Consider the following 24,386-nt stretch of genomic DNA (forward strand, 5'->3'; position numbering starts at 1 on the left):
TCTAAATCAATCAATCTCTCAATGCTAGATAATTCTAAATCAATCAACCTCTCAATGCTAGAGAATTCTAAATCAATCAATCTCTCAATGCTAGAGAATTCTAAATCAATCAACCTCTCAATGCTAGAGAATTCTAAATCAATCAATCTCTCAATGCTAGAGAATTCTAAATCATTCAATCTCTCAATGCCAGAGAATTCTAAATCAATCAATCTCTCAATGCTAGAGAATTCTAAATCAATCAATCTCTCAATGCTAGAGAATTATAAATCAATCAATCTCTCAATGCTAGAGAATTCTAAATCAATCAATCTCTCAATGCTAGATAATTCTAAATCAATCAATCTCTCAATGCCAGATAATTCTAAATCAATCAATCTCTCAATGCTAGAGAATTCTAAATCATTCAATCTCTCAATGCCAGAGAATTCTAAATCATTCAATCTCTCAATGCCAGAGAATTCTAAATCAATCAATCTCTCAATGCTAGAGAATTCTAAATCATTCAATCTCTCAATGCTAGAGAATTCTAAATCATTCAATCTCTCAATGCCAGAGAATTCTAAATCAATCAATCTCTCAATGCTAGAGAATTCTAAATCAATCAACCTCTCAATGCTAGAGAATTCTAAATCAATCAATCTCTCAATGCTAGAGAATTCTAAATCATTCAATCTCTCAATGCCAGATAATTCTAAATCAATCAATCTCTCAATGCTAGAGAATTCTAAATCAATCAATCTCTCAATGCCAGAGAATTCTAAATCATTCAATCTCTCAATGCCAGAGAATTCTAAATCAATCAATCTCTCAATGCTAGAGAATTCTAAATCAATCAATCTCTCAATGCCAGATAATTCTAAATCAACCAATCAATCTCTCAATGCCAGAGAATTCTAAATCAATCAATCTCTCAATGCCAGAGAATTCTAAATCAATCAATCTCTCAATACCAGATAATTCTAAATCAACCAATCAATCTCTCAATGCCAGAGAATTCTAAATCAATCAATCAATCTCTCAATGCCGGAGAATTCTAAAGCAATCAATCTCTCTCTCTCTCTCTCTCTCTCTCTCTCTCTCTCTCTCTCTCTCTCTCTCTCTCTCTCTCTCTCTCTTATAGAAAGTTTTCACGAAGAAGAAAAGCCGCGATTTTAACACTATGCCTTATTTTTACTAAAAACAAGACCGTAAGATATCGGAAAATTACCGTTGAATTAGAGGTATATAGATCTAAAATATAATGAAAATTCACATATTACGTAGGTAATATAACAATTATTTAATAAAAGCCATTTTTATCTAAATAATACTTATAAATCCCCTTATTAACCTTAATCCACACTCTGCTCAAAAGTTTCACGATTAAGTACAATTTAGGTGACGACATGGTACACAGTGTTCCGAGACATGGGAATTTATCTCTAGATCTGTGGATTTTGGGGGTCTGATGGGGATATTCTGTCCATATTTCTATGAAGAAGAAACATAGATGAGTAAACCTGTATATCGTTGCAATTAATTTATTTGCACTTATATGGAGTATAATGATTAATTTCTATATTAGTGAAGCCTACGTGATTAGAAGAAAATATATTTGTGAAAATGGAGATTTTGGGGTTGTTTTGGGGATTTTTAAAAATTAGTTCTGGGGATTTTTAGACTAGATAGACGAATTTGACGTTTGACTCGACGGCTTGAAGAAACCGTATAAAATCAAGTCATGTGGGCCGATACCTTATTTATCGTTGTTATATCAATATGTACAGCTCTTTTTGGAGAGGGTAAGATTATAAATCACATATATTTTCGTAAAATATATAAAGAAATCCTTGTTTAAACCCTAGAGTAAGCCATGTTGTTTACCGGCATTAGGCTATGTATTTTACCAAGTTGTATTTGCTAAAGGTCGACCAATTTTCATTATGGTCGTAAATTAACTTGAAATTCCATATGCGTTCTTTTAAATCAAGTTGAAGCCTTCAGAATAACAAGGCAAATCTGTTAACAATAAAAATACCTTTACCCTAGTCTAGACAAGCTAGTCTGGGGGTGATCATATCGATTATTTTTTGGCTGGTGTATATATGACGGTTAGGTGGGGGGGTTCAAGTTAATTTTCTTTTGTCGAGGTTTTGCAGAAAAAACAGAAATAGCCTATGCAGTATAGCGGCCTCGTCTTATGAACTGCTAGAAAACAGGAAGAAATATCACATTTTCTACACTCGCGGGAGGTCCTGGCCGCTTATCTACAAAGGCTCCCATTTATTTTTGGTTAAGTTTTACTGTATTACAGATTCTGATTTCGAACAGAAAATATGGTAAAGTTTTACTGTATTAGTTGGGTCCCCCATTATCGTAGGATATAGATATATATATATATATCTGAAACTATTCATTTGCGACGGGAACGAGTGTCATTTTCGAAGAGCGAAATTTTGTCTATTGAAAAAAGTAGTTTTTTTCCTAGGTTACATTGCCGTGCAATACAGTAAAATACCTTATTTTTTACTTATCATATATGTTCGAAGTGATTCTTATGCAAAATTTACTTGCATCTTCTGCAAATTAAGAATTATGGAAATATTTGCCGATGAAGTTTGTATGATTGATAACACTAAAAGGGTGGTCGCAGAGGGACGTCAGTCCCCCTTTAGGTAAGTAGTTAAGGACACGGCTTGTAGGTTAGGTTAGGGGAGGAAGTTTTAGTTAGTGTCCATTTTCTATGCATGTGGGAGGAACTGGCCACTGATAAACAAAGGTTCCCTTTTCTTTTTTTTTTTCTTTTACTTATTGCATGTTTTTGAGGTTATTCATACATAAATATTACCCGAATCTTTTGCAATTCAAAGGTCATGGGAATATTTACCGATGAAGTATGTATAATTGATAATTAACCCTTTTACCCCCAAAGGACGTACTGGTACGTTTCACAAAACTCATCCCTTTACCCCCATGGACGTACCGGTACATTCTTGCAAAAAACTGCTATTTACATTTTTTTTTTTTTGCATATTTTTGATAATTTTTTGAGAAACTTCAGGCATTTTCCAAGAGAATGAGAACAACCGGACCTCTGTGACAAAAATTAAGGCTGTTAGAGCAATTTAAAAAAAATATACTGCAAAATGTGCTTGAAAAAAAATTAACCTCTGGGGGTTAAGGGTTGGAAATTTCCAAATAGCCCGGTGGTAAAAGTGTTAACACCAAATTGCGTCTAGCGTATCATAGTCCGCTTGCCAGAACATATGAGCAGCGAGGTAATGTTTAATTGCGAGCAAAGCGTGCATACAACAACCCAAAAACCAATGAATAATTAACTCAAAGTTGTGTATGTATGATAGCGTCAACCTGTATGTATGATAATGGCTGACAATGAATACGGCAGTGTAAAGGGGATCGCAGAGGGACGCCGGCCCCCCTTTAGGTAAGTAGATAAGGACACGGCTTGTAGGTTAGGTTAGGTGGGGAAGTTTAAGTTAGTTGGTGTCCATTTTCTATGCACGTGGGAGGAACTGGCCGCTGATACACTAAGGCTCCCAAATGCATATAAAATTATGATGAAGATTCTACGAATGACGCCACTCCATTGAAAATGTGATGCAAAATCTCTTAGTCTATGTGTCTGACAATCAAAATCTCCAGTGTTTTGACTGTTTTATTACTAAATCTCTAAATCTAATTATTTGTGGCAGAAAAAAAGTTAAATTTACTAAAAACATTTTTTAAGCTAGGAAACATATATTTTCATATCAGATATCCGAGTTAGGTTGAAACTAATTTTACCCATATTTTAGCTGTCGTGCATACAATTTCATATGTGGCTTCGATTTTATGCATTTTCAATTCAGTGAACCCTCGCTACTTCGCGGTTCGACCATCGCGGATTCACCACTTCGCGGATTTTTTTCATAACCCATGTATATACATATATCGCGGATTTTCCAGAAATATCGAAAATACCGCGAAGTGACCGATGGTGCGAGATTGGAGAAAGTAAGGAAAATTGAATCGTGATTTATTTTCAATATAAATGAAATGTTGAGGAGCAACAAAGATATCATTTGTTAGAGAGATAGAGAGAGGTAAGGAATGGGAGGTAGTGAAAAGTAGCCCACAGAGACAGAGAGAGAGAGAGAGAGAGAGAGAGAGAGAGAGAGAGGGGGGTTTAAATGTAATAAACAAAAAAATTTGATAGGTTATAACACATTGGTGCTTATGTAATATCAACTGTATACTGTAGACGGTTTGAATAAGTTAAGAAATGGTATACAGGTAAATGATACTTTGTTAGTGTATTCTTACACACTCAAGAGCGGCAGCTAGATGACAGCTGATCTAATCACAGCCAAAAGTAAAAAAAAAAAAGAAGTCAACAATACTCGATTTTTAAAACAAACCCAAAATTTTAAAACAAAAGTACACGCTTTCTTAATGTGCAATTAACTATTTAAAGAGTGGCAATTTTCTAGAATAAAATGATATTTCCCAAAAAATAGTGGTTTGCTGATGAAATCGGATGCCGTATTTTTAGCTATGATTGAAATGGATGTAGACTCGGCCTAATTATTTCGTTTCGTATTTAATTGACACTAAGAAAACTAATTTGTTCCGTAACCGAAATACAAACCACGCTATTTACAAAGGGTATTACTTTTAGCGTAGCTGAAATGGCGAGCCATTAGAATTTTAACGAGGGTGTATTACCCCCCGCGCTAGTTAGCGGGGGGGTAGGGGAGTGGTAGCTAGCTACCCCTCCTCCCCCTCACACACAGGTGAATACCCACTTTCACTTTTGGCTCGGACTGTGACAGACGTCTCTGTCTTGGTCCTCGCTTGGCAGCCATTGTCTGTTTTGTCTTTACTTAATCGCTTACTTTTCTTTTACTCAATATATATGTAAACATGTTTTCATGTTTGTATATATATTTGAGTATAGAAATAAGTAAGTTTCCTTTTCAGAGGTGTGTGTGTAGTGTACGATATCTACGTGGAGGCCTCGGCAGTTAGGCCACCACGGCCTAATTTTATGGGTTGCGATCGAGTTTGACTTCGGTCTTTCTCTCTCTCTCTCTCTTGAGGTCGTTCACCCTTTTACTATGTTTTACTACGCCCTTGTAGCTTCCTTCCCGTGTGGGTGGGGTTGCTACGCCGTACATTTTGTCTCAATTAGTTTATGAATCTAATTGTAGTTGTTTTTTTCAGCTTGTAGAACGATTCCTTTCGGGGTTTTCGTTTTTTCTTTAGTGTTCATTCATTTTTAAATTACATAATTACATAGTTACATAATTATAATTGTTATAATTCTGTTTTGGTTACAGCTCTCCTTCCGCGAGTGTAAGTGGTTGTGAGGGCACGTGCCTGTTGTGTAATTCTTGTTCCTTTTCCTCGGGATTCCTCTTCGGAGCCTTCCCGGGGGAATGAATGTGTACTAATATTATTTGTTTTATTTTTTTACAGTTACCGATCTAGTTCGTTTCTGTAATATAGCAACGGTGTGAGCTGTCTGGTTGAGTCCTGGGGATTCGGCTGTTGCTGCCTCCCCCCTTGTATTGTCGTCAGGGGCGTGTCTCCTTCTACTGGTAGTACTCCCGTGTCGACGGACAGCTCTCCAGTTCATTTTAGAACAGTCAGGAGGCTTGCCTCCTTGGGCGGATAACTTTCCTTCCGAGGGAAGTTTTTTCCTGTCCAGGCTTGAGCTTTTCCTCTTTTGGGGGGTTCTTCTCTTGCCTTTTTTTCGTGCGACTATGCTCTTGGTGCTGAGCGGTCGCACCTGCAGTTTCGCTCAAGGGGCTGGGCAACTGCAGGAGCTCCTCTTCGGAGGATTGCCCCTCTTAGGTCACTGGCTGACCAGTCTCTTCCACGAAGTGTTTCTCTTTCGTTCGCGAGAGAGTACACTCATAGAGACTCCTCTTCGGAGGTTTCTTCTGTTGCTGTTGCTGTTGGCCTCCCTCGCCGTAAGGCCCTCCGTCCGCCTCGTCGTAAGGGCCTCTCATCTCCCTATAAGGGTGCTTGAGGCGCCTTTTTGAATCTCCGTTTGCAGCCTACAACTTCTTTTTCTCGATCTTCCGTCTTGGTGCAGATGGACAGCAGTCTAATCTCGTCTTCCGACGGGCAACGGTCTTCCCGACGGACAACGGTCTTCCCGACGGACAGCGGTCTTCCGACGGACATCAGTCTCCCGGCGGACAACGATCCCTTCGGGGCAAAGGGTTGCCCCCACGGGGGTTCTTCCCTTGCGTGTCAGGGTTTCCCTGCGCGCCCTTCTGTTCGTCAGCGCTCTCCTGTTCGTCAGCGCTTTCAAGATGATCTTCCCTGTGGTCCTGTTACGTGCCCTGTGCGCCCACGTTCGCCCTCGCGATCTAGAACTTCGGTTCAGGTCGGGGTCAAGGACTCTTCTTCTTTGCGCAGGCTTCCACGCGTAGCCTTCTGCTCGTCAGCGATCATCAGCTCGTCAGCGATCATCAGCTCGTCAGCGATCATCAGCTCGCCAGCGATCGTCAGCTCGTCAGCGATCATCAGCTCGCCAGCGATCTCCAGATCGCCCACGTGTGTTACAGCTGGCACGCCAACGTTCTCCAACACTTCTGAAGGAACATGGTTCGCCAGCTACTAGCTCAACTGCGGATGCTGATCGCCATCGCGCGACCCTCAACTGCAGATGCTGACCGCCATCGCGCGACCCTCAACTGCAGATGCTGACCGCCATCGCGCGACCCTCAACTGCAGATGCTGACCGCCATCGCGCGACCCTCAACTGCAGATGCTGACCGCCATCGCGCGACCCTCAACTGCAGATGCTGACTGCCATCGCGCGACCCTCAACTGCAGATGCTGACCGCCATCGCGCGACCCTCAACTGCAGATGCTGACCGCCATCGCGCGACCCTCAACTGCAGATGCTGCTCGCCATCGCACAACCCTGAACGATTGCCCGCTTACGCATGCTGCTCCTCATCGCACCACCCTGAACGATCGCCCTCCTGCAGATGCTGATCACCATCGCACCCTTTCACGCGATCATTCACCTGCGCATGCTGCTCGCCATCGCACAACCCTGAACGATTGCCCGCTTACGCATGCTGCTCCTCATCGCACAACCCTGAACGATCGCCCTCCTGCAGATGCTGATCACCATCGCACCCTTTCACGCGATCATTCACCTGCGCATGCTGCTCGCCATCGCACAACCCTGAACGATTGGCCGCTTACGCATGCTGCTCCTCATCGCACCACCCTGAACGATTGCCCTCCTGCAGATGCTGATCACCATCGCACCCTTTCACGCGATCATTCACCTGCGCATGCTGCTCGCCATCGCACAACCCTGCACGATAGCCCGCTTACGCATGCTGCTCCTCATCGCACAACCCTGAACGCTCGCCCTCTTGCGGATGCTGATCACCATCGCACCCTATCACGCGATCATTCACCTACACATGCTGCTCGCCATCGCTTACCGCCAGCGATCTTCTTCACCTACGCGGCAGCACGATCCCTCGCCGTCACGCCCATTCCCCTGCGCGCCCGCGCGATCGCTCGCCTGCGCGCCCGCGCGATCGCTCGCCTGCCGCCCGCGCGATCGCTCGCCTGCGCGCCCGCGCGATCGCTCGCCTGCGCGCCCGCGCGATCGCTCGCCTGCGCGCCCGCGCGATCGCTCGCCTGCGCGCCCTCGCGACCGCTCGCCTGCGCGCCCGCGCGACCACTCGCCTGTGCGCCCGCGCAACCATTCGCCTTTGCGCGACCGTTCGCCCTCGCGCGACCATAGTTCGCGGCGAATTCCACAGCCGGTGGTAGCAGCAGGGACGCGTGCTCCTAGGCGGCACTCGGGATCACCTCCATCCAAGCACAGGTTGGTAGTGCAGGACGAAGACAGGTCAGTACAGCATTCTTCCCACCTTCTTTTCAGGCAGGAACCGTCGTGTCCTCTCCAAAGGATCGCCCGATCCCTTTCACCTTAGCGAGGATTTCGGACTCTGTGTCCTTGGAGCAGCAGACATGGTTTGATCCGCTGGCACGGGCGTTAATGAGGGTTATGAAACCAGCACTCACCGGCCAGGGTAACAAACCAGCGGCTGTCTCTCCTACGCTGAAGAGAAAGAGAGGAGTGGACTTCGTGGTGACTTCCCCCAGGGCGAAGTTGGTTCCCAAGAGGTCGGTCTCGAGGGTCCCCTCTCCTGCACGAGTACTCTCTCCTTCTCCCGCCCTGGAAGGATTTTTGGCGGGGGGGCTTTCCGTTGAAGATTTCTCCATCGGACAAGGGGTGACTGCTTACCTCTTCCTCTGGGAGCTTACCAGGTTCTTTCCCTCCTCGGTTACGGCCCGAGGTTTGGTTCAAGGAAGCTACAGGAAGATCAAGGGTACTTTCCTCCTCTCGAGCTCAGGCACCTTGGCCTTTCGTCGTTAAGTATCTACTTGCGGACAAGCTCGATGTTTTACCATCTGGACGCACTGACTGAAGGCTTCCTTCGGGTGTCTCATCTGTGGAGGTCAACGACCTCAGACACCCTTCCATCCTTGAGAAGAGTTTTGTCTTTGCCCAAGGACAGAGACTTAAACATCTGCTGTGCGGAGTAAATCGACTTCCGGTTTCACTCCTCCAAGGCGCTTTCTTCCAGACTCTGCAGGGCTCCAGCTCCCTTTTCTTTCAACCACGTCGGCCTAAGTTATCGGCTACGACAACTGGGACAAGGTGTCCAATTGCAGTTTCCTCCTGTCAGGAACAGATGGCACGGGAGACTCCCCCGGGGGGGCATAGTCCTAAAAGGAGTTCACGAACTCTAGGATTGCAGGTTTTTTCGCTGGGAGGATGCTTAAGGTTACTCATCCGAATGACAGCTTCCCGATGCCCATTCCCGCACAATCTCTGTGAGTAGCCAAGGATATCGCGCCTGCCGTCTCTGTCAGCGAATTCAGTGTCTGAACCTCTATGCCATAGCATCAGCAGAGTTGCCCGGTTGGGCAGAATGATCCATACCTTAGGCGAAGGTCTTCCTTAGGATCATCGACGGCTTCACCCCCGGCCCCCTCAGTCGATCCTTTCTTGTAAGGAAGGATCTGAGAGGGGATGTCCATAGTCGACCTCTCAGCCCTGATCAAGTTTGTCGAACAAACTTCGGCCAGCGTAGACCAGCAGAATCGATCAGACTGGTAACGAGGCGACAGGACTCCTTTAACCCTGGATCGGAAGGACGGGTACTTTCAGTTTCCATTCCATCCATCTTCCAGGGTGCTCGTCGAATTCAGCCTAAACTGCAAGTATTCCTGCTTATGATGCAGTGTGGCTATCCCGCCGTGGCATAGCAGGTTTGTTTCCCCAGAGAACTCTCCCTGCCTTCCTCTTGGCCGCTCAGGTGCAGACTTCCGCCTCCTCTGCTGTTTGGAGGGCTGGTCAACTCCGGTAGGCTCGGGTTTCGACCTTCTTCAGCGCCGGGAAAAGCTTCCGAATGCTGACCATGAGTGTGGGCTCATGGTATTTTGCTTGGAGCCTTCTCTTCCTCTGCCTCAACATCTGGAGTATCTGGCCATGATATTGAGTCAACCGCCTTACCACGTTGGAAACCCCGCTTCTCGTCCGTCCAGCGAGGTTAAGCAACGTCGGCACTTGGATGGGTGACCACCTGGGGACGCCAGATTCTGTTACCACATCCTCCGAGCCTTCCTTTCGGTTGACTGTGGCAAGACTGAGGAGAGTCGCAGTACCTGTTCTCAGTCAAGCAGAGTTTTCAGCCCTACCTTGGAACGTTTCCTAGTTCTTCTTTCCTCATTGACCCGTTTATAGTCCGAACGGTCGCCTCAGGATAAGTTCCATGTGGGGCGATCCAAGTTCCGGTGGCTTCAGGCAATGTTTAACCGGACTCCCTGGCCCTATGGGACCAGCGGAACTATTAAACCTGCAATGGGTGTTGACCTATGGAGCCTCTTGATGGTAGTGGATATTCTCGTCCTTTCCCCACATTCTTGATGCGGTTCTCGGACTCGTCAAAGGAAAGGGGGGGGGAGCATGTTCCGGTCCAGGCCTATGGTCAAGACCTGAAGGATACCTCTCCATCATTCAGGCAGGCTTAAGGGCCTTAGTCTGGCCCCTCTTCAGTCCTACCGCTCCTGCCAAGTCGCCCCGTTGCGTGTCGACTTCATGCTAACCAGCAGGGGACGCATTTTCACACCTTCACATCTTGCAGTAGAGATACCGGGATGATTGAGATTCTCTCAATTCCACCATCGGCTCTCTCATTCCAGGCAGGGGAATGTTTCTCTCAGACTATCCAAGCAGAGCCTCATAGAGAGAGTGTACCTAGGGGTCTTTGACCTTGGGTAGCCAGCAAGTGCTGATCTGGGGGACCTGATCGCGACAGCTTGGAACCTCAAGCTTCCGCTAGTTTTCCCCCCAGTCTCAGACCCCGAGACTCTGGCAAGATGCATTCCGGTGATGGTGGGACAACTTCGACGCCTGCGTCTTCCCTCCTTTTTGTCTGCGGACAATGGGTCTCAACAAAACCAGGTTGTCTGTCAACCTTTCAATGGGAGAGCTCCACTGGGACTATGCGCAGAACGGTTTCTGGACCCTCTGCTTCCCCTGACGGAACTCCCGGGAGAGCTTCTCCCACGGCGCAGGCTACTCAAGCAACCACACTGCGACATCTCTCCCGAACCGGGGCGTCGCTTCGGCTTCATGCCTGGAGACACTACGCTTCCTCCTCTAGAAGAGACAACCCGCTACAGTCGCGGTACGGAGGTCGCGTCATCTGCGATAGTCATCCACAGGGGTCTCCCAGGCAAAGTGAAGAGTCTAAGGTGGTTGGTGCCGTGGGAGATATACCTCTTCCCGTGAGGCCTCTTCTCCAGCAATAACGGTCTTATTGCCTTTCGGCGGGAGGAAACTCCTTTCCGCTCTTGGCAATGAAGCCTGTCGCTCAGCCTTTCCCTGACCTTCAGGCTTAAAGGAATAACTTTTTCCTGCCCGCTGGATCTATTCTCGCTCATGCGAAGCTACGATCGTCCCTGCCCTAGTCGGAGGAAGACCTCCAACTTGGAGCATGGCTCGGACTTTTAGTCCTTTAAGAGATCTTCTCAAGACCCTTTACGACAGGCCTCGGATTGTTTTCCGCCTTGGGTCTTCTGCTCACTCTGGCCACGGCCAGTGTGTAAGCAATCTTCTTGGTCTCTTACTACTCCCCCCCTTTCTAAGGAAGAGGGGAAGGCAACATTCAGGCTCGCTCCTGAGTTGTTGGCTAGACTCAGAATCTGAGGGTCCCGACCCTTCGGTCCGATTCATTCAAGATTTTGAGTCTCCATTCTGTGTCTGATGTCCCAAGACCTTCTCTTTCTTGCCAGTACAGGAATCGAGAGGTTAGCGCTGGGAACAGCTGCAGTTTGGCCTCAGTTGCAGCCGATTTGGGAACACAAGGAGGACATGGGGGGAGAGTCACCAGTATACCTCTTCAGCCCGGACTCAAGGACATTCATCTCGACCTGTCTTCAGACCCTCCCCCGTCACGTCGCCCTACAGCACGATGTTGGATACATCGCAACGTCCCTCGCCTTCGAGTAATACTACTCTGTGACGCAGGTGCTACAAGCTGGAGTCTGGAAGCGTCTGATGACCTTCGCAGCCCGCTTCCTGCAGGGCGTGACCCACAGGAGTCTCGATACGTTTTCTATCGCTCTGTGGTGGCTACACAACAGCTGGTCTAACCTCAGGCTCCTTTTTGGACAGGTAGCAGAAGGTTGAGGGCATTGTTATCAGGTTTTAGTCTGCATGAACGAAAGAAATATGTCTGGCCCTTACTTCTTTCTTCATCATCCCCTCTACGGGGAAGCAGCATCCTGGTCTCTGCATAGCTGACCTCGAACCTCTGCAGGTAAACCATGCTTCCTTGTGTTCCGAGTATTGAGTCAATACTGTCGCGTCCCCCATACCCTGACGAGGTGGTATTGGGAACGTCCTAACCCAGAGTTCCTTCTGGAACTCCAGGTCAACTGCCTAAGACGGGTCACACTTCTTCCTTCACACACAAGCTTACGTAGGCCACATGGTTCCTTGCGGTGCAAGGAACTTGTGAGGTGCAGGGACTCCTTTTCTCGAGTGCGACTCACTCGGATTCTGAGTCCCCGGTAAAGCCAAAGCCAGTATGGCTGGGGACTTTCCACCCTTCCTAAGGGATAAGTCACCCTTTGTAAATAGCGTGGTTTGTATTTCGGTTACGGAACAAATGACAAATTCGAAGATAATTTGTATTTTTCCTAACCATACAAACCTTAGCTATTTACACATATTTGCCCGCCAGCCCTGTCCCCCAAGACAAGTCCTACCTCTAAGTGAAAGTGAGTATTCACCTGTGTGTGAGGGGGAGGAGGGGTAGCTAGCTACCACTCCCCTACCCCCCCGCTAACTAGCGCGGGGGTAATACACCCTCGTTAAAATTCTAATGGCTCGCCATTTCAGCTACGCTAAAAGTAATACCCTTTGTAAATAGCTAAGGTTTGTATGGTTAGGAAAAATACAAATTATCTTCGAATTTGTCATTTTAGTTTCTTCATCTAAATGTAAGTATTGTAAAACACGAAGAGAGAGAGAGAGAGAGAGAGAGAGAGAGAGAGAGGGAATCAGCTGTTGTACTCAAATGGCGTGTTTTTGTTTCGTGAGAATTTCATCGCCACGACTTTAACAACAACATACTGTACTGAACTTTACAGTAGTATACAGACTACTGTAATATGATAAAGTAAAATATTTGTAATCTATTTTATATGAAATGGGGCTATTTTTTTTTTTGTTTAAAATTTACATTTACGTATGTAAAACAACTCTCTCTCTCTCTCTCTCTCTCTCTCTCTTTCTCTCTCTCTCTCTCTCTCTCTCTCTCTCTCTCTCTCTCATAGATTGTTTTTCCTGCTTTGCTACGTATGTATGATTTTATATAGATACGGTAAATAATATTTGTAATAACATATTTTTAAATATTTAACTTAGCCGGTGAATATATAATAGCTGCAACTCTGTTGCTCGACAGACACATACAGTAAAAACTCGCCAGCGATCGCTATACAGGTTGCGGGTGTGCCCACCAGCGCCAACTGTCGGCCAGATACCACTCTCGATGTAAACAAAGACTCAATTTCTTCTCTGTCGACAAGACGTACTTTACTCGCTGTTGAACCTGGAGTTTTTCCCATCATATTTGGTGAAGTACTTTAATTTGGTTTGAGCTTTTGCAGTACAGGTGTTTTTCTTCAAATAAATCCTTGAACTCTTTTTTGGATCGGATTAATTGTTGATAACTTAGATCGTTTTTTGGAATTTTCCCTTGACTAATTCAAAATGGCTGACCTTTCACAAGTTCCCAAGTTCAGAAAATGTAATGCTAGGGACTGTCATAGGCGTCTTCCAAAGGCTTCTCTCGACCCTCACACTGTTTGTTCCAATTGTCGGGGTAAAACCTGTCAATTGGAAGATCGGTGTGAGGAATGCGTGGGCCTTTCGGAATTCGATTTTATCGAATTTGAGAAATATACACGCAGACTAGAGAGAGATAGGGTAAGGAGAAGTTCTAGGTCGGTAGATTTTTCCTCTCCACATGCCCCTGAACCTAATCCTTCCCCTGTAGTGGTTGTTCCTAACCCCCCTCCTAGCACTCAGGAACCGTCGATGCAAGACATGATGCGTGCTATCCATGCCTTGGGGGAGAGAGTTGAGGCCTTAGCAAGTGACCGAAATCAGCTCATGGCGGACGTAAAGGAACTAAAGTGCCAAAGTGCCACGACGGAAAGTGTTAAAGTGCCTAGTGTTTCTCAAAGTGTTGTGAACAGTGTTGCGCTCGAGGGTTCGTCTGTTCGTGCCTGTCGTCCTCCTAGTCCGGGACCTCTTGCAAGCTCCTCAAGCCCAGGGGAGAAGCAATGTCGTACGACTCATGGGTTCGAGAGGCCTTGATCAGCGAACAGACTTTCCCTCTATGGTATCAGGCGTATCTCCCCAAGATCGCCCCTACCAACGTAAGATGAGAGAGCCCATTTTTTACCTCGTCGTCCGAAGGTGTTTCTCGTAAGAAACCTTGGACCAAGGTCTCCAGAACTTTGAAACGTAAATCGGTCCCTTCAGGACAAGTCCAACGTCCCGGTTGTAGCCACTGGGACAGTTCGGACCCGTTGCCGTCATCGGATGACTGCTCGCCGCCTAAGAGAGGCAAAGTTGTGCCGTCTCAGTCGCTCACCCCGTCTGTTACCGCACCTGCTTCCGTAGACCCTAAATGGGTGTTACTGCAAGACATGCAGTCCAAGCTTGCGTCCTTGATGGAGGACTTCAATGCGGAGAAGGTTGCCGCTGAACCTTCTGGCCAACAACCATCCAAGCGGTCTGTTTGTGCGTCCTGTTGACGTTTGAGGTAGCATTCTCGCGTCAACAAGTTGGGGTTGTACCTCCACCGATGCGACCCAGTGTGGGTTTCCAGCCGCACGTTGACGTTAGGCAACGCACGGAGGTGGTTGGTGACGTTCAGGACGTTCATCAACCATCAGAGGTGACTTGTTTTGACGCGGGTGCGTCAACCTCCGCAACCCGGTATGGTGTTGACTGCACAACCCAGACGGTCTAAACAGTCTCGGGTGGACGGCTGTGCGTCCTCGCGCACCTGTGGTTGTTGACAGTTCCCAGACTGTTCAGCAGTTCCAGGACGCTGCGTCCGGCTCCGTCACGTATGCACCAGTGTGACCGGACTCGGCGAGTCAAACGTTGCCCACACCTTTGCCGTTTTCTCATCAGTTATCGGATGAGGAACTGTCAGATGAGGACGTTGCTGAACCACAAGAGGATCAACCTTCAGAACTTGATGAGCCTAAGGGCAGTTCAACCATCCTTGGACTTTAGAAAAGTCATGGCTGTGTTTAAGGAGTTGTTCCCTGACCACTTTATTTCTGTGGCTCCTCGTTCGCCGCCGTCAGAGTTTGTCTTAGGCGTTCCGACTACCATGCCTGCCTTTACTAAACTCGTTCTCTCTCGCTCATCCAAGAGAGCATTACGGCTGTTAGGCGATTGGTTAGAGACCAAGAGGAGTTTAGGGAAGACAGGCATTTGTCTTCCCCCCATCTAAACTCTCGTCCAGATCGAGCGTCTGGTATGCCACGGGAGAAGTTCTCGGCTTGGGAGTTCCTGCCTCTGCCCCAGGGCGACTTCTCAAGTCTTGTAGACTCTCCCCGCCGCCTTGCCATGAGACGCTCGAAGATTTGTTGGTCACCCTCGGACCTGGACACCTTCTTAAAGGTATATTTAGGGCGTTCGAAGTCTTTAACTTCCTAGACTGGTGTTTAGGAGCCCTGAGTAGGAAAATCTCTTCTGCTGATAAGGATGTTTCCTTACTCATTATGTCCTGCATGGACAAGGCCGTCCGTGATGGGTCCAACGAACTTGCGCTTCATTCACGTCCGGAGTCCTGAAGAAACGAGTCTCTATGTTCTTTCCTGTCTGCTGGAGTGATTGCCATGCCAAAGATCCGAGCTACTCTTTGCGCCCTTGTCCAAGTGCCTTTTTCCTGAAGTCTTGGTCAAGGAAATTGCCTTGTCTTTAGTGCAGAAGGACACCCACGATCTTGTTGCGTCCTCGGCTCGCAAAGCTCCCCCTTTGCCTCCTTTGTCTGCTAGACCTAGGATAGACACTCCAGCGTCTCGGTTTATCCCGCCCTTTCGTGGCAGAGCCTCCAGCAGGGGAGGTGCTCGTGCCGAAGGGAAGAGAGGGAAGAGGAAAGGATCCAAGTCCTCTAAGGGCAGAGTCTGACTGCCCTCAACTTCAGACAGCATTAGGTGCCAGACTCAAGAACTTCTGGCAAGCCTGGGAGAAGAGAGGCGCAGATCAACAATCTGTGAGGTTGCTCAGAGAGGGGTACAAAATCCCTTTTGTACGCAAACCCCCTCTAGCGACGTCCCCCATCGATCTCTCTCCCAGGTACAGAGAGGAAGAGAAGAGACAAGCCCTGAAACTGGAAGTGTCTCTTTTGCTAGAGAAGAGAGCGGTGGTCAAAGTCTCGGACCTTCAATCACCGGGGTTTTACAACCGTCTCTTCCTAGTTTCAAAGAAGACAGGAGGGTGGAGACCGGTGCTAGACGTCAGTGCTCTGAATGTCTTTGTCACAAAGACAAAGTTTACCATAGAGACCACAAAGTCAGTCCTAGCAGCAGTCAGAAATGAAGACTGGATGGTCTCTCTAGACCTAAGGGATGCCTACTTCCACATCCCCATTCACTCAGACTCCCAACCTTTTCTGAGATTCGTCTTCGAAGATGTGGTGTACCAGTTTCGGGCCCTGTGCTTTGGCCTAAGCACAGCTCCTCTCGTGTTTACGAGGCTTATGAGGAATGTGGCGAAATTCCTCCACTTATCGGACATCCGAGCCTCCCTTTATTTGGACGACTGGCTTCTCAGAGCCTCTTCCAGTCGTCGCTGTCTGAAGGATCTCAATTGGACTCTAGATCTGACCAAGGAATTGGGACTCCTAGTCAATTTGGAAAAGTCGCAGCTGGTCCCATCCCAAACTATTCTGTATTTAGGGATGGAGATTCACAGTCAAGCTTTTCGGGCTTTTCCTTCGGCCCCCAGAATAGATCAAGCCCTGCTCTCCATCCAGAAGATGCTGAAGAAAGAACGCTGCTCAGTCAGGCTGTGGATGAGTCTGGTAGGGACGCTGTCATCCCTGGAGCAATTTGTCTCGCTAGGAAGGCTACACCTCCGTCCTCTTCAATTCCATCTGGCTTTTCAATGGAAAAAGGACAAGACGCTAGAGGCGGTCTCGATCCCGATTTCCGAAAAGATAAAGTCTTGTCTGACTTGGTGGAAGGACAATATCAGCCTACGAGAGGGTCTTCCCCTGGCAGTTCAGATTCCCAACCACGTTCTCTTCTCGGACGCATCGGACTTGGGCTGGGGCGCGACGCTGGACGGTCGGGAATGCTCAGGTCTGTGGAACTCGAGTCAGAGGAGCATGCATATCAACAGCAAGGAGCTTTTGGCAGTTCATCTGGCCTTGAGAAGCTTCGAGTATCTCCTTCAAGGCAAAGTGGTGGAAGTAAACTCGGACAACACCACGGCCTTGGCGTACATCTCCAAACAGGGAGGTACCCACTCACTGACGTTGTACGAGATCGCAAGGGACCTGCTCATCTGGTCAAAAGATCGAGGCATCTCCCTAGTAACGAGGTTCGTCCAGGGCGACTTGAACGTCCTAGCAGATTGTCTCAGTCGGAAAAGTCAAGTAATTCCAACCGAATGGACCCTCCACAAGGATGTGTGCAAGAGACTTTGGGCGACTTGGGGTCAACCCACCATAGATCTCTTTGCAACCTCGCTGACCAAGAGGCTTCCAATCTATTGCTCTCCAGTCCCGGACCCAGCAGCAATTCATATAGATGCCTTCCTCCTAGATTGGTCACATCTGGATCTTTACGCATTCCCACCATTCAAGATTGTCAACAAGGTACTGCAGAAGTTCGCCTCTCACGAAGGGACAAGGTTGACGTTAGTTGCTCCCCTCTGGCCCGCGAGAGAATGGTTCACCGAGGTACTTCGATGATTAGTAGACGTTCCCAGAAGTCTTCCTCTAAGAGTAGACCTTCTACATCAGCCACACGTAAAGAAGGTACACCAAAGCCTCCACGCTCTTCGTCTGACTGCCTTCAGACTATCGAAAGACTCTCTAGAGCTAGAGGCTTTTCGAAGGAGGCAGCCAGTGCGATTGCTAGAGCAAGGAGAGCGTCTACCATTAGAGTCTACCAATCAAAGTGGGAAGTCTTCCGAGACTGGTGCAAGTCAGTTTCCGTATCCTCGACCAGTACCTCTGTAGCTCAAATAGCTGATTTTCTCTTGTACCTGAGAAAAGGACGATCCCTTTCAGCTCCCACTATCAAGGGCTACAGAAGCATGTTGGCCTCGGTCTTCCGGCATAGAGGCTTAGATCTTTCCAACAATAAAGATCTGCAAGACCTCCTTAAGTCTTTCGAGACCACTAAGGAGCGTCGTTTGGCTACTCCTGGGTGGAATTTAGACGTGGTCCTAAGATTCCTCATGTCAGACAGGTTTGAGCCTTTACAGTCAGCCTCCCTGAAAGATCTCACTCTTAAGACTCTTTTCCTGGTATGCTTAGCCTCGGCTAAAAGAGTCAGTGAGATTCATGCCTTCAGCAAGAACATCGGATTTTCGTCAGAAAAAGCTACTTGTTCTCTGCAACTTGGGTTTCTAGCCAAAAATGAGCTACCTTCTCGTCCTTGGCCTAAATCTTTCGATATTCCCAGCTTATCGGAGATCGTAGGCAATGAACTAGAAAGAGTCTTATGCCCTGTTAGAGCTCTTAAGTTCTACTTAGCTCGTACTAAACCTTTACGAGGCCAATCTGAAGCGTTATGGTGTTCGGTTAAGAAACCATCCTTACCTATGTCAAAGAATGCTTTGTCGTACTTTATCAGATTGTTAATACGAGAAGCTCATTCACACTTGAGTGAGGAATACCGATCTTTGCTTAAGGTTAAGACGCACGAGGTTAGAGCTGTCGCAACTTCCGTGGCCTTTAAGCAAAATAGATCTCTGCAAAGTATCATGGACGCAACCTATTGGAGAAGCAAGTCAGTGTTCGCATCATTTTACTTGAAAGATGTCCAGTCTCTTTACGAGGACTGCTACACACTGGGACCATTCGTAGCAGCGAGTGCAGTAGTGGGTGAGGGCTCAACCACTACAATTCCCTAATTCCATATCCTTTTAATCTGTCTCTTGAAATGTTTTTAATGTTGTTTTTATGGGTTGTCCGGAAGGCTGAGAAGCCTTTCGCATCCTGGTTGATTTGGCGGGTGGTCAAAGTCATTTCTTGAGAGCGCCCAGATTAGGGGTTTGATGAGGTCCTGTTGTATGGGTTGCAGCCCTTGATACTTCAGCTCCTGGGGGTCTGTCAGCATCCTAAGAGGATCGCTGGGCTCCGTAAGGAAGACGTACTTACAAGGCAGAGTAATCGTCTAAGTCGACTTCCTTACCAGGTACCTATTTATTTTGGTTTTGTTATATTGATAACTGTCAAAATGAAATAAAAACTCTTAGCTTATACGATGTAAACATATTTAACTGGTCTCTACCCACCTCCTTGGGTGTGAATCAGCTATTATATATTCACCGGCTAAGTTAAATATTTAAAAATGATATTTGAATTATAAAATAAATTTTTGAATATACTTACCCGGTGAATATTTAAATTAAAAGACCCTCCCTTCCTCCCCAATAGAGACGCAGTGGGATGAGAAGAAATTGAGTCTTTGTTTACATCGAGAGTGGTATCTGGCCGACAGTTGGCGCTGGTGGGCACACCCGCAACCTGTATAGCGATCGCTGGCAAGTTTTTACTGTATGTGTCTGTCGAGCAACAGAGTTGCAGCTATTATATATTCACCGGGTAAGTATATTCAAAAATTTATTTGTTCCAACACAAATACTTACCGAGAATTACTTTCTTAGGAGAGTCACTTGGAGACCTCTTTCTCGACCATTTTTGGCGCCGATATCCCTCACCCCGTTCTCCATACAGGCCTACCCCCGCCGCCACAGAATGCGCCCCGAGGGCAGAATTAGGGCAGGTCACTGCCTCTCTGGGCCATTCTCCTCATTCAGTCCTTGGTCGTGAGGTAGTGAACACCTCACTCTGTACTCTTATACTCGATCCTTTGTGCGCATTTAGTGTTCCACGTGTTCCCACCGTGGGGACTTGTGTTTTTTCGCAGTGTACTTCCCAAGTGTTTCTGTGCGTTCACTTTTCAACCGTGTCCTTACCCGGTGTTTAATTCATTTCCTTAGTGCTTGTGTCGTGCGTTGTGTGCGTTATGGAACTGTATTCCTTGATTTTCTTCAAGGAATTAATAGCTGAAAGGAAAACTTTTTTACATAAATCATTCTTCCTCCCCTTATCCTCGGTGTTGCCGTGTAGGGGCAGCTTATGTTCCTCTTCAACCACGTGTCAGGACTACTGGTCCTGGAACGTAGTGCAGTGAGTGCACTTCGGCACTAAAAGGAAGAATACATCCAAGAGGCTCATAGGAAGACGAGCCTCTCCTCGCCAACTTAATTCCCGATGCCTCGTCGAATAGAGATTCTTATACAGCCATCTTCCCCTACCCAGAGTAGGGGACGAGGTAAGTCAGTTGCGGGGAAGTGCCCATTGCTCTTCCCCAAGAGTTTGAGTGGGTGCGGTATAGCACCAAGAGGAAGTAGGCGACGAAGGGTTCGCCTAAGAAGACTAGCGCCGGGCGTCCCGCCGGGCTGAGCTTCCCTACCACCCTCTCCTACCCAGAGTAGGAGACGAGGTTGGTTTATTGTGAAGAAGATAACTCTTAAGAAGTAGTTCGAGGTAAGTACTACTTTCGGGAGTGTGTGGGGAGACGGAGTCCTGGTGCAAGCAGGCCACGTCTCCTCTGATGACCCCATGTGGGGGAAAATGTCTCTAATTCTTCTCCAGTCTCTTAGCGTATTTTTCAGTCTCTTCTGCAGCCGAGGGCCTCGCCGAGAAGGAGCCTCCCAGGTCTGTCTTGCAGGGTTCCCCGGACCGACAACCCAGGGTTTTTTCTCACCACGAAGGCCATCCTCCAGACGCAGATATAACCCTCGCAGGGAGAAATGCGAGAAGGCCTCTTCAGGCAGGCGTAAGACCGCGAAGCCTCCGGTTCACCCCGCCAACGGGTGTAACCGAGCTTCTTTACGGGCAGCCTGGCCAAATCAGCACAACTGGTTCGGCCTGTGCTGATTCGGCCCTCGGACTTAAAAGGAACGGTTCCCTCCGTCGGGTCAGCCCACGGGGATCCGCGTCCGCGTCCCCCAGCCCGCCCGCAGGTGTAACCGGGCCGCTTTACGGGCAGCCTGGCCGAATCAGCACAGCTGGTTCAGCCCTCGGACTTAAAAGGAACGGTTCCCTCCGTCGGGTCAGCCCACGGGGATCCGCGTCCCCCAGCCCGCCCGCAGGTGTAAGCGGGCTTATTTACGGGCAGCCTGGCCGAATCAGCACAGCTGGTTCGGCCCTCGGACTTAAAAGGAACGGTGCCCTCCGTTGGGTCAGCCCACGAGGATCCGCGTCCGCGTCCCCCGGAGAGAATACACGAACAGTAGTCCTCGACGGTACGGCGTTGCCAGTTCTGACCCCGAACCTGGTGCGGAGCTCCCCGCCGGGGAAACCGGTACCACCGCAAGGGAGTGCCTGGTATTCCAGAACCGAAGCTCCCGGGGAGTGCCCGGTGACCTGGCGCCTCGAGATCAAGCGGTAGGAAGGACTCTACAGGTAAGCTTAAGTCCCCGAAGCCTACGGTTAACCCCGCCCAGCGGGGGAAACGCGCTGCTGGTCGGGCGGCCTGGCCGAACCAGCCCGGCTGGTGCGGCCTTCGGGTCAGAAGGAACGGTTCCCGCTGTCGGGTCAGCCCACGGGAACCGCATCCTCGGCACCCAGAGCCTTGGGCCGACGGGAGTCCCCGCTGAACCAGCGTTGCTTGCGGTAACCCAGGCCCCTGGTGCGGACGTCCCCGCAGATGAAATCCAGGTCCTCGGCTGACGGAGAAGAGCGATCCCTGACGGAGGACTCCGTCTATAGGAGAGTGGTTAGCCTTTGCAGAAGACACCACAGATACCGGAACCTACAACAACGGATGTAGTTCCCGGGAAGTCAAGCCTTTTTGAGGATCATGCAGACTCCTTACAACCTAAGACGTCCCTAGCACTTCCTCTAACCCGAGATCTAGTACTAGAGCAGGATTATGTCGGCAAGGTAGTGGCCAACACTGCCGGGGTCCCCCAACCTTTAAGGGGGGGTCAGCAGGACATCCTTAGTCAAGGCGTTTTCAGACAGTAGAGCCTTTTCAGCCCCAGTCTGGTTCTCACCAGCAGGAGCCTCCATGATGGAGAAAATGTCGAGGGACTTAGTAAACGTCCCCTCTTGGCTGGACTGGTGGGCTTACTCTTTGGGAGGTGTAGAAGCCTCCTTTGACCCCGAGGACCCTGTCCAGCAAGGCCTTCAACCCTTAGGTTATTGACATATCAGTCTCTCACACTAACAGATAACTGGGTGTTCTGGAAGCGAGACACTGTTCTGGCGGAAGTGTCTTGGAAGGAACCAGACAGGGAAACGCGACCCATTCGCAGCTTTCCCTTGGGGGGAGAGTCTCTGTTTCCTCGGAAGGAACTAGAAACCATAATGGAGAAGGTCTTGAAATAGAAGGAGACTAACGTCCCCAGACCTACGACTCCTAGGAGACCACCCTATAAGAGGTCTGTCTCGGATAGTGCCGCGACACCCCAAGCATCTACCAGTACTACGAGGAGAGAAGGCCCCCCCTCTTCCTCCTGGTCCGCAATGCCTCAGCCCCTCTAGCTCCTTCAGGTCGGGTTACCCCGCCTCTAGGGGAAACAGGTCAGGCCGCCCCTCTAGAAGAAGGTAAGAGTGGGAGGCCCCTATCCCCACCCAACCCCCGGGTTGGAGGGTGACTCAGGCGTCATTGGCAAGCATGGAGGGCTCAAGGAGCGGAACCTTGGACAGTGTCCTTACTAAAGAAGGGCTACGGACTTCCACTCCTAACGGAACCACCCACGATTTTTCCGGCCAACCGGATAGAATGGCTAGATCCCAAAGACCCGTTTAAGAGGACCGCCCTTCAATAGGAGGTGTCGTCCATGCTAGAGAAGGGTACCATGGAAGAAGTTCTTCTCCCAGGGCCAGGTGTCTACAGCCGCCTATTCCTGGCAGTAAAAGCGACCGGGGGGTGGAGACCGGTTATAGATCTGTCAGCTCTCAACAGGTTCTTCAAGATGACGGACTTCTAAATGGACACGCAAAATTCAGTCCTGCTGTCCTTGAGGGAGAAAGATTGTAGGATACCATCGACCCCAAGGACGCATACTTCCAGATTCCGGTCCACACCTCGGGTCGGAAGTTCCTCCGGGTAAAATAGGGTTCCCAGTTCCTGCAAGTCAGGACCCCCCTTTTTCTTTGGTCTGTCAACAACGCCCAAAGTATTCGTGAGAGTCCACACCGCTGTCGCAGTGGGGGCGCACGAACGAGGCATACGCCTTATCAGATACCTGGACGGCTGGTGGCTTCTTCCCGCCTCAAAGGTCCTCTTGGAGGGACAAGGGAGAAGTCTCCCCCAGTTTTGCAAGGATCTGGGGAACGGAATCAACCCGAAGTAGCCAAATCTATTCCCTTCCACCGGAATGAACTACTGGGGAATAACATTAGACTTTTTTCGGGGAGAATTTTTCCCTTCGGAGAATAAGATATGAAACCTCAGGCTCATTAGTCAGCCGTTCCTGTCAGAACACCCCAGGAGGGCGGAAGACGGGCAGAGGCTGACAGGTCTCCTGGTCTCCCTGGAGAACCTAGTTCCCCAAGGGAGGGTAAGGCTCAGTTCAGTCCAATGGAATCTCAGGAACCTCTGGTGACAGACGGGTTCGCAGCAGGTGCTAATCCCAGTCATTCCAGACACGAGACCCTCCCTAGAATGGTGACATTGCCAGTCGAACTCACTCAGGGGGACGTCCTTCGGGACCGGCCCTCCCGAGTTACTACTGTTCACAGACGCCTCCAACCAGAGATGGGGAGCCCTTCCCCTCGACGAAGCGGCATGAGAGACCTGGTTGGAAGGGGAGAGGCAACTCCACACAATGTCCTGGAGTTGGAAGTAGTCCAGAAGGCGTGCCTACACTTCACAAGTCTGCTAAAGGGGAACACCGTGGCGTGGATGAGCGACAACACCACGGTAGTGGCATACATAAACAAGCAGGGTACTTGTAATCGAAGGAGTTGTGCGATCTCACCATAGAGAATCTAGATTGAGTGGTAGGGAATCAAGGGGTGATGTTAGCAAGGTTCATTCCCGGAAAGTAAAACGTCCTGGCCGACGGCCTCAGCAGAATGGGCCACATAGTAGGGACAAAATGGTCCCTTTTCCCCCTTTTCACGCTGATAAGACAAGTGCTCAGCAGAATAAAGGTGGCTCGAAACCTACAGATGACTTTGGTAGCGCCCTGGTGGCTAGACAGAGAGAGTGGTTCGCGGACCTAAAAGACCTATCGAGTCAACCGCCGTGGCCTCTGTCCGTCAGGTCAGACCTTCTGCACCAGCCTCACTTTCTCAAGCTCCTCGGCAGGCCTCTCTCCCTACGTCTTCACGACTGAAGACTAAGAGCTGCTCCTGAAGAAGGATAGATATTCTTCCTCCACGGCTAAGAGAATGTCTCTATTCCTAAGAAGTCGCCACCCGCGGTCTTCCAGACAAAATGGACCTCCGTCGCGAAGTGGTGCGCTGAGAGGTACATTAGACCTCTTAAGGCCTCTGTCCCAGACATGGCAGTTTTTCTGGTGTTTCTCAAGGACAAAGTGGAGAGGTCAA

At 48.8% G+C, this 24,386-nt stretch overlaps 1 protein-coding gene across 1 annotated transcript in view; it reads left to right on the plus strand.

Annotated features, from left to right (window-relative positions):
- Positions 1-1,630: 1,630 nt before the first annotated feature.
- The window catches only part of LOC137648874 (calcium load-activated calcium channel), a 134,214-nt gene continuing 111,458 nt past the window's right edge, over positions 1,631-24,386 (plus strand). Inside the window, exon 1 of the mRNA XM_068382046.1 lies at positions 1,631-1,784. Coding sequence (XP_068238147.1) covers positions 1,724-1,784 — 61 coding nt within the window. The 5' untranslated portion in view covers positions 1,631-1,723. The remainder of the gene's footprint in view (positions 1,785-24,386) is intronic.

Source organism: Palaemon carinicauda, chromosome 10, assembly GCF_036898095.1.
Source record: "Palaemon carinicauda isolate YSFRI2023 chromosome 10, ASM3689809v2, whole genome shotgun sequence".
In the NCBI taxonomy this organism is placed as follows: Eukaryota; Metazoa; Arthropoda; class Malacostraca; order Decapoda; family Palaemonidae; genus Palaemon; species Palaemon carinicauda.